We start from the raw sequence: 10,139 nt of genomic DNA on the forward strand, positions 1-10,139 counted from the left end.
AAATGGCATTTATTTGTATAATAGTTAAGAATGCAATTAAATAACTAACATGCATTTTTAGAGCATCACCTAAACAGTTTGCTTTCATGAATTATGATAAACATCACAAATATATTTACGGAATTATCTGCCCATACCGTTGCTCCAATATAATTGTTAAATTGTCCATCTTTCTTACAGAGCCCGAGACCTAGTGTACCCTCAGAATCCCCAGCTATGATGTTTGCCACCCCAACCAAACTGGCTTCTGAATCTGGAGCTTCGCTGGAGTACATGAGTGCCAACAGGGTGCCAGACCTTCAGAAGTTATTTCAGGTATGTAGGCAGTAAGATGTGTTTCCAGGTTCTTGGACAGATGTGTGTGTTGCTCAGTCTGAGGTCTTTCTTAATTGGTCTCTATTTTCAGTCTCCAGAAGGAGTCCCAGTGCACCTTAAGCGGGGTGTTCCTGACCGGCTTCTGTACAGGACCACCATGGCCCTGACGCTCGGCGGTGCTGTCTACTGCCTAGTGGCCCTTTATATAGCTGCGCAGCCCAAGAATAAATGAACACCATATGTTCTCTTTTCATCGTTCTACATCAGTGTTCATGAACTTTACAGGGACTGGAATTTATTATTATAAAGTATTTATCATCACATTGATGGTGGCAGTTAAAAGACCTTTTTCTTGACCTCACTCATGGAGAAGTACCCTGGTGTGCTTCCCCCCCCCCCAAAAAAAAAAAAAAGGACTCAAGGGGACAAATGTTCCAGTTCCAGAGGTTTAAATTCCATTCACATACTGTCGCACCATCCAGCCCGGGCTAGATTTAAGCCTGAAGTTACACGGCGTGTCAGTGATGGATTCTGGTCCATTTGAGTCCGACGAGGGCTCTGATAGGTAGAAGAGGGCGGAGGGGTTGAGTCACCTTTTGCAGCAGTGTTTTAGTTTATGCTGCCTTTCCACTCTTGGCTCTTGTCACTGTGAATCACAGTACTGTATAAAGTGACAGTATGTTAATGAAAGGTAAAAGCTGCATGTAATGACTACAGCAGAAGCTAATGGCACCTGAGTGGACCACTTTGTAGGAGCATCCTCAAATAGTTGTGGGGAAGAGCACATCTGAGCACATCCTGGGGAAACACCAGCTGGCATCATAAGGACATGTGCTTATCATGTTACATTATGATGATATGCAATATTTAATGTATAGCTGGCACTTCTTGTTTTGGAGGCAGTCAGGTCTGTCACAGAGGGCTTGTTCAGCCTCTGTAAAGAGGTACATAAAAAAAAGCAAAGCAATAAATGTATTTAAAAGTTTTTGTTTTGTTTTCTGTACTTTTCAGAACACTTACACATGTCTCAATTAACCTTCTAACCCTAAGAATCATTATAGCAGTCTGCATTTCAATTTGCTCACTTATACCTACATATGTTTCACAGTAGGTCCTGAATAATTCATACTCAATTGAATATGTCTGGAGCTGAGGGGCCCAGGTCCCAGATACTTGCCCAGACCAACAATGAAAGTTAAGTGTGTTTTAAATGACATGACTCCACTGATGTTGAATTCGTTCATATCTATTTTGCTGATTTTACATGATTTCACAGATCACTAAGGATGTGTGCTTTTGACTGAGCCTCTGACTCTGCCCCTCTGGTTGTTCACATGGCAACAAGAATTTGAAACACGTAATGCAAAAGGACGCGGTGACGAACAAAAGCCTTTTGAATCTGCATCTCTTCTCCCGATCAAAACGAGTGGAAACCCTGTTTGGTTTACTACTGATGACAATGGGGATGAGTGTTCCACCGTATCTTATTTTCATCCGTTTCTCTGCAATCAGTGGTAATAATACGATAAGAAGCTGACAGATTGTGTGACTGTTGTTTGGCGTTTGATAGGCTGTCACAGTACAAAGCTAGGCGAGACAATCTATGACAATGAAGAGGCGATGATTCATTTGCTATGGGTTGACATTTATGGTAATGAAAGAACATTTTTCTCAACCCTTAGACGGAGCCATCACCAACTGAAATGATCCATCACACCAAGCTTAAAAGCTTCGCTCGAACCAACGAACTGCACAAAGATGCACGCTGAGAGCATGTCCAAGCATCACCAGTAGGCCGACTTAATAGGACTGGGACTAGAGTAGTCACACAGACTGTTACATATAAATCAATAAACACTTTGTAGGATGTGGTGCTTCAGTAATGGTCTGTGAAGTAAGACTTTATTCCATGACAATCGATGTTAATCTTTCACAGTTTTAAACTGAAGTGCAAGACCGATCTGGTAGCTATGGAAACGTGAGGACTCTTTCCAGGTGTGCCTGGCCTTCCCAGAAACCTGTTCATTCTAATACAGCAAATTAATTTGCCATTGACGTAGGTTTAAAATCTCAATCAGTTTGCAGCTTGGCACCATTGTTAACATACATCTAGCAGCTTGTGTGTGGAGGAAATGGTTTTGGTGCCAATTATTCAGTGTGCTCTGAATAATGCTCCCTTCTTCATTCTTCTCTCTAACCATGTTAGACTGTTTCTACCCTACCACCATTCACGTCATTCCAAATAAAAGTAACGAGAAAACCCGAGTCAACCAGTCTGCAAGATGAAGCCAAGATAAACCTTACTGTTGTATCGGCTGTTGTTCCACTTTCTAACTCCACCACCGCTGCTCAGTTTCACTCTCTCAGACAAGTTTGTCAACGCTTGTCAGTAGCGCAGCAGTTAGTCAGAACTGCAGCTGCACTGCGTGGCATTTAGTGGATCTGTTGTCCTTTCAACACCAGTCACACAACTTCTTTCTTCCATTTGAGTCATTATCTTCCCAAGTTCCGAACAAAGTGGCATTTCCATCAGTAAGATGGTGAACACGATGTTATCGTGCTAATATAATGCTAACCAGTGCACCTCCTATCTTGCAGCACGGTAACATTTAGCAGTTGTCAGACTGGCAGTTTAAAATGTGGTTGGTGTGGCGCAACAGATAACACCACCACCTACCATTGCGTTACAACAACACCATGTGGGAGACCAGGGTTCGATTCCCGGTCTGGGTGACTGTGCTGCGCTACACCAATAAGAGTCCTTGGGCAAGACTCCTAACACTACATTGGCCCACCTCTGTAATACGAGTAACCTTGTAAGTCGCTCTGGATAAGAACGTCTGCTAAATGCCATAAATGTAAATGTAGAATTGTGCACAGTGCTCACAAAGTTGAGCAAACTAAACTTTGCATTTGATTGGTTTATTTAATTTAAAAACTGCCTTCACTACAAAGTCCTGGCCTAAAGAAGCTCTTGGTGTAGGTTGTTTTAGCACAGCATTAATTAAGGGCCTCAGCTTTGGTACAAAACTAAAGCAAACATGGTTCAGCTACTTCATTTAGAATACAAAAGATAATAAATAGCAAAATTAGTTAATTTTATTTGTAATGTAAATATTTTACTATGAAACATCTCTCAGAAGTTGGATATCCCAGATTGATGAAGTAGCTTCTCTGCAAAAAGAATTTGCCAAAAGTAGCAGCACTACATGCCACCTTCAACCAACACCTTATTCTGCTGATTTAGAAATAAGTATTGGTTTTTATGCTTATCCAACAAAAGCATTATGGTTAGGTGTGAAGTCAGCCCCCAGACAGTGAATGGAGTCTACCTACAGCCCAACAATACGCGATATTGACAAATGGTAGGCTTGCAAATGGTTACCAGGGCTATTAGGATTAGAATGAAGCCAACTTCCTGAGACCATAAGTCTTAAAGACAAAAGCCATGTTCCAAAGCCTAGGCTGCACGTCTCAGCCACAATGTTACAGAAGGCTGTTCCAAAGTGAAGGACCCTTTGTATACAGCCCTGTATATGAAGTCTATGTTCAGGGCGATGTGGAGGACGCAGTGAATATATCCTTTCTAGACCTCAGTTACCTACAGTTCTCTGTGCACATACATTGTGGGGGACAAAGGAAAAAACAGCACCATAAAAATGGCAGAAAATGAAGACCCCCCCCAGAGCAGAATTTGTTTCAAAATGTTAAAATTATAAGTCATTTCCATGACAAACGTTTTGTGCCAGAAGACTTCACTGCCTCTTAAAAGAGTCGTAGTTTTATGATAGTTTTGAATTAAGATTTTGGCCAAAAAATCCATCCATTAAAAAAAAAATAGTAGCACTCTTTAGATTTACCAATATTTTATGTTTATCAACGCTGCATATAATAACACCTGGATCATCCTAGATAACAAATAAAATGTATATACTTGGATTGTAGATGTTGGAAACCCTGGTTGCTATTACTACAGAAATATGAGCTCTCCAGCACATCAGCCCACTCAGAATTACATAGTTTACATCTCAGACATTTTGAAAAATCATTCGAATTCCCCTTTGAGAAGTAATCCATCATAGACCTCTGCAGACCTCTTTGTAATACTGACTCGATTATGCACTCGCTGACTTCCTCCCTAACAGTCTTGGCGCCTTCGACCGCTGTGGCACCAGCAGGTATGGGGTTAGAGTGGAACTCAAATTCATCAGCAAAATAAGAATGACGCAGTGGGTGAGGATCAGCAGGGAAAGAGCAGACATTGCGGGGGAGAGGTGAGGTGGGAGTGTGCGTGATTGGTGTGAGACCCCCAGCCTGTGGACCTGAGGGAGAGATGGAGAGCCATCACTCTTCTCCATCTGCAGTCCTGCTGCTCTCTTGGCTCAGACAAGCTTGCTCTCCCTCTCCTCTGGGGACTGTTAGAGTGTGTGTGCTTTTTCAGAACATTTTTTTTATTTATTTCCCCCCTATTTTTCTCCTAGTTTAATCATGGGCAGTTCCAAATGCAGTTCGTCTCTTTCCCACTGAACACTAGTAATGATCTGGGAGGGTGAAGGCCACCACAAACTTTCCTTGATTTATGTGCAGACCTACACTGCATTGAGTATGAACCCACACTGTGAGGCTGTGGATCTACATTGCCAGCCAGGGTTTGGGGATGAATTCTCAGTGTGAGTACTGAAGAGCAGTGGGCTATATTTTCATTAAGCATATACGTATAAGGATGTTTTTTTTATGGACTATAATCCAGAAATAAACTACAGTGAATGTAACTCACTATGCAGCGCAGACTATTTTGAAAAGGCTGTGGGAATCTGTGCCCATTCAGTGAAAAGAGCATTTATCAGTCCCATGTCTAAGGTCCAGTGGTGGCATGCTTTACATCACTCCAGCTGATGCTTGGCATTGTGCGAAGTGATCTTAGGCCTGTGCGCAGCTGCTCAGCCATAGAAACCCATTTCATGAAGCTCCTGACACACATTTCTTGCTGGTGTGGTTTCCAGAGGCAATTTGGAACTCTTCAGTGAGTGATGTGCTACACACTTCATTGCTCGCCAGGCTCACTGTAAGTGTGCGTGGTCTACTGCTTTCTGGCTGAGCTGTTGTTGCTCATCGACACGTTCATTTCACATTAATAGCACTTACAGTTGACCAGGGCAGAACTAGCGGAGAAGAAATATTTAGAATACTGACTTGACAAGACTGAACTGACCGTGCTATGTTCAAAATCACTGAGCTCCTCAGTACGACCCAATGTCAGTGTTTGTCAATAAATATTGCATATGCTCTGTTAGCAATTAGCAGGGGTAAAAAACACAAACTCAATAATTTGGGCATATTTAGCCGCTTTCAAATATGCATACTTATTGTAAACACAGGCTATATTTAGTTGGTGCTTTTATCTATTGCCATTTACAGTACATTTGAACGCAGCCTCAGGCCTGGCGCACACTAACCCCTATTTTGCCCTTCCGACCAATTTTCCATTCAGAAACGGTTTCCTGGTGGGCAGGTGAATTGGAAGCAATTGATGCACTGATAATATGGTAGTGCGAGTGTAGCACAAGTCAATCCTAAACCTTTCAGTTGAGCTCCCGAGCTGATCAGTGGCTCTCTGATATTTTCCTACTCCACCTTCATGCAAAAGGGGAGTGAAAGACCTTTTCATGTGTGAGGTGTTCGGATATAGGAGACCTATATGAGTTTCATAATCCTGTAGAGCGTGCTTAGTGATGTGTATATCTGTGGAGACCTGGCGTTAAGTGTGAGATGTGCTTTTGGTTATGATTTTCTAAATCCTGTAGTGTACCAGGCTTTAGGAGTCTTGCCTGAAGACACCAATTCTAACCATGAAATAAAAGACTTTGAAAAGACTCTGAAAATACTTTTAAATGTCTACACTCTGACACTCTCTCACATTGTCATTATTCACAGATGATTTTGCAAAGACTGAGAATCTTAGTGTCTCTATTTGCAAGCCTGCCTTTAGATTCCTTTTGAAAATGATTTTACATCATGCTCCTGGTGGAAATTTACCAAAAGACAAACTGTCCTTACCGCCTTACACCAAGTGATTGACATGAGCACACTGCAACTCTAGTTAGACTCCCCTTTACACATCACAGCATAAAGACTGGTTGTAAACAATTGCCTGAAGGCTGATTATTCTTGCTTTGGGGAGCAAACAGAACTGCTTTGGTTCAGGTGTGATTTACTTATCTGGGTGAGTCCATCCTCTGGAGAAGAGGAGGGAAGGATAAAACCAGCAAGAGGAGTAAACTGGTTAATTGGTTGTGTACACTGTTAGAAATATGTATTAATGACATCATGAATGTAAAGGTTTTAACCCAAGCCAGTAATGGTACATCCTAGGGGAGGAGCACTCCAAATATAAGCAGCATTACTGGTGGGTATGCAAAAAAAAAAAAAAAAAAAAAAAAAAAAATTTGATTGATTAAGTCTTCTAGTTGTTAGAGACCTCCTAGTTTTTTGTTTATTGTGTGTGCACTTGTAAATATGTAAATAATCCTGAGTGTTGATGTGCAAATAAATGTGACTGGGATTGTCCATTTCAATTCCTTGGGCCACTTGCCTGTCACTACCCATAAGGTGTGTCCCCTGCCACAGCATACTGCTGGGTCTAGGAACACACATTATCACAGTGGAATTGCACTTAGTCCTGCAGGTCTATAAAACAATGCTAGTTTTGAGTGCTTGTTGTAGGATAGCATTTTTATTGGCCTGACAGCTGCATTTCTGTTTAGACAGTGTGATCTGTCTAACATGTATGGGCAGCAGTGTTATCCACCATGCTATCCAGTTTAAGCAAGTGATTCATTTGTGAATAGGTCTTTGAAGAGAACAGTAAATCCCACCACTACTGAAGAGGAGCACTGCAGTATCAGCTATAATTTCAACATCCCACCTGCTGATAAATATTGTGCACCCCAGCACCATCAGAAAGAAATGATACTGTACAGCTATGTCTTCTCAGTTACAGTCAATGTTCTCTGAAAGAGAATGAGTTGGAAAGATTCCCTTTCCCAGGGTAGAGGTGCATATTTGTATCTGTAACTGAAAAATTGCCAAGACAGGGTGTGTGGAGTCAATACAATTATGTTGCCTAGCAAAAGATTATAAAGATGTCTTCTTGAGAGTACCACACCTGTATCCTCTTAAGAACTATCTTTTTTTTAATATATTTTCTCATCAATTTAAACAATATTCAGTTCCTTTCTATATTTATATAAATCATATAAAGCATTATCTTATCGAAATACACAGGAGATTAACAGCATCACTTAATGTGATGAAGGACCCCATTCAGCAGGCAATCACAGACAATGAGCTTTGATTATCTGATTGCTTTTCATTTCATCAGTCATACTGATTTCTATGCTTCTCAACAACAGTGTACATCACCACGGTCTCCTCATTAATCTGTTTAATGTACACATTCCCCTCCCCGTTCTTCTTGCCTCTGCCAGTCTAATTGCATTCTCATGAACACTGAGAAGTACCGCACCCCCTGCTTCAATGAGGAGAGAAACAGATTAATTGCAGCCCCTTCTTAATTATTTTGGGATTGTGTAATCTACTCAGAGTGTTCTTTCTGATCATGTTTAATTAACAAGCCCATCTAAAAGATTTTCTTAACTGCTACCTCAGTGTCTGTTAACAGCCTTATCTTTGTGCTGTGCATGATCCACAATCCACGAAATAAAATTCACAAAAAAACCCTCATTAAATAATGTGCATCTGTCTTCCATCTGCACAGAAGTAGCAGACGGTATCCAGTGCTTCTTGTTATGTAGAAGTTTCAAGTTCATCTCAATCAAGTGCAAAAGTTACATAATGCAAACTGGCTTGAAGAAGTGTGTCCATTTTCCCTTGCCAGATACCTCCTGTTGCTTTGAACAAATCCTCAAAGATCCAGCAGGCTCTCCCACTGAGATGATTCTTTAGTGATAACTGTGTTCCTTGTGCTCCCTTAAGTATCACAAAAGAAAAGCAAGAGCAGAAAGGAGCTCTTCGCCATTTTGAATGTCTTCTATTGTAGTAGCACCATCTCATAGAAAATGTGGTTTTGCCAAAGCCTTGATTATATCTGAGACTTTTAAAGCAAATCAAACCAGTAAGCACTGAGGGTCTTCAAGTTCAGTTTTACTTAAAACAAAAAGCAAGTGATGATGTTCACACTATAATCCAAAAATAAGTTGAGGTGAGTGAAAGACATGTTAGAACGACCTCCCTCTGCTGCTAAAACACCACTGTTCTGGAAAGGCTGTACACAGGCTTTTGGAGTGTATCTGCGGGAATGTTGTGCTCATTCAGTGAAAAGAACATTTGTGAGTCCTATGTCCAGAGTCCAGTGGTGGCATGCTTTACACCACTCCAGCTGATGCTTGGCATTGGCTTGGTGATCTTGTGTGCCTTGTGTGCAGCTGCTCAGCCACAGAAGCCCATTTTATAAAGCTCCTGATACACAGGTCTTGATGTTGCTTCCAAAGGCAATTTGGAACTTTGTAATGGGTGCTACATGGATGCGGTCTACTGCTTTGTGGCTACCCACCCAGCACCTGACATCATATGGGCATTGTTTTTGGGCAAAATCTGGTTGGCCCGTCATGGACTTTATTTAGCTCAAAAAGAAATGATTAAAATTGTGTTGTGTTCAGTCCTTCTGATTTGGTCCACATTTTCTATGAGATGATGGTCCACATTTAGCCCAAATTGGACGTATTCTTTCTGAATATAATCACTGCTGTTCAAAAACTGCTGTTCAAGATGTGATATATTGACAGCTTGGAAAAGAAAGGGATGCGTGAAATGATTGCTTTTGACGAGAGCTCTTGCAGCAGTGAGTGGCCCCCGCCCAATGCAGCATGTATAAGTTAAATGTAGAGCTTTTCACCCTTAAATTATAAATATAAGGTGTCATGTCAAAGTTGTCTTTTCAACAAGTTTTTGCTGGGTGGATAAGTTTAGTTGCTCCTAGACTCAATCTTTAAATTACATTACATTACTAGCACTTACGGTTGTCCAGGGCAGATCTAGCAGGGAAAGATACTGACTTGTGGCAGTAGGCATTTCTATGCACATCTCTACAAAGAGCAAAAGTTGACTAATGCAAACTTGTCTGAAGAACTATGCCCATTTTTCTCTGCAAGATACCTCCTGTTGTTTTGGACATATCTTCAAAGACCCAGCAGGATCTCCCACTGAGACGATTCTGTAGCAATAACAGTGTTAATTTTCTCCCCTTAGGTATTTGAACAGTAGCTAATAAAGCAAGGCGGGCAGCAAGGCATTTTTCTCTATTTTTAATGTCCTCTATTTTGGCAGCATGTTCACTTTGACATGTTTCATTGATGTGGTTTTGTCAAAATTAAAAAAAAAAATTTGTCAGATTTTCAGACACTTTTAAAGCAAATCAAACTCGTAAGTCCTTCAAGCTCAAGTTCACCATCACAAAATGTTACACTTAAAGGAGCCCCACACACTGCTGTATTTGCTCGTTATAACTTTTGGTTGTTTCGTGAGAGGGTCTGTTCTTCATTCACAGTTAATTTGAGACAGCAGCAGTGCATTGTGAACGAAAGGCATTCAGAAATAGCATTCATTAGCTCATCTCCACAAGGTTCTCGGTGGAGTGGCAGGAGAGAGCGGCACGGCATTTGTCCTGGCATAGAGCCACGCCAACTGTTCTACGGACAGACACCCACCACAACACAGCAAGCCAAGGCCTTAGGAAACTGTTCTAGAAACAGTCACCGTTAGACTGTCCACGCCAAGGACGTAACCTGTAGAGCGTAACTGTAGCT

At 41.3% G+C, this 10,139-nt stretch overlaps 1 protein-coding gene across 1 annotated transcript in view; it reads left to right on the forward strand.

Annotated features, from left to right (window-relative positions):
• Positions 1–573, forward strand: part of cox7a2l (cytochrome c oxidase subunit 7A2 like) — a 2,127-nt gene extending 1,554 nt beyond the window's left edge. Inside the window, exons 2-3 of the mRNA XM_072667186.1 lie at positions 181–315; positions 407–573. Coding sequence (XP_072523287.1) covers positions 181–315; positions 407–547 — 276 coding nt within the window. The 3' untranslated portion in view covers positions 548–573. The remainder of the gene's footprint in view (positions 1–180; positions 316–406) is intronic.
• The last annotated feature ends 9,566 nt before the right edge of the window (positions 574–10,139 follow it).

Source organism: Salminus brasiliensis, chromosome 22 (genome assembly GCF_030463535.1).
Source record: "Salminus brasiliensis chromosome 22, fSalBra1.hap2, whole genome shotgun sequence".
In the NCBI taxonomy this organism is placed as follows: domain Eukaryota; kingdom Metazoa; phylum Chordata; class Actinopteri; order Characiformes; family Bryconidae; genus Salminus; species Salminus brasiliensis.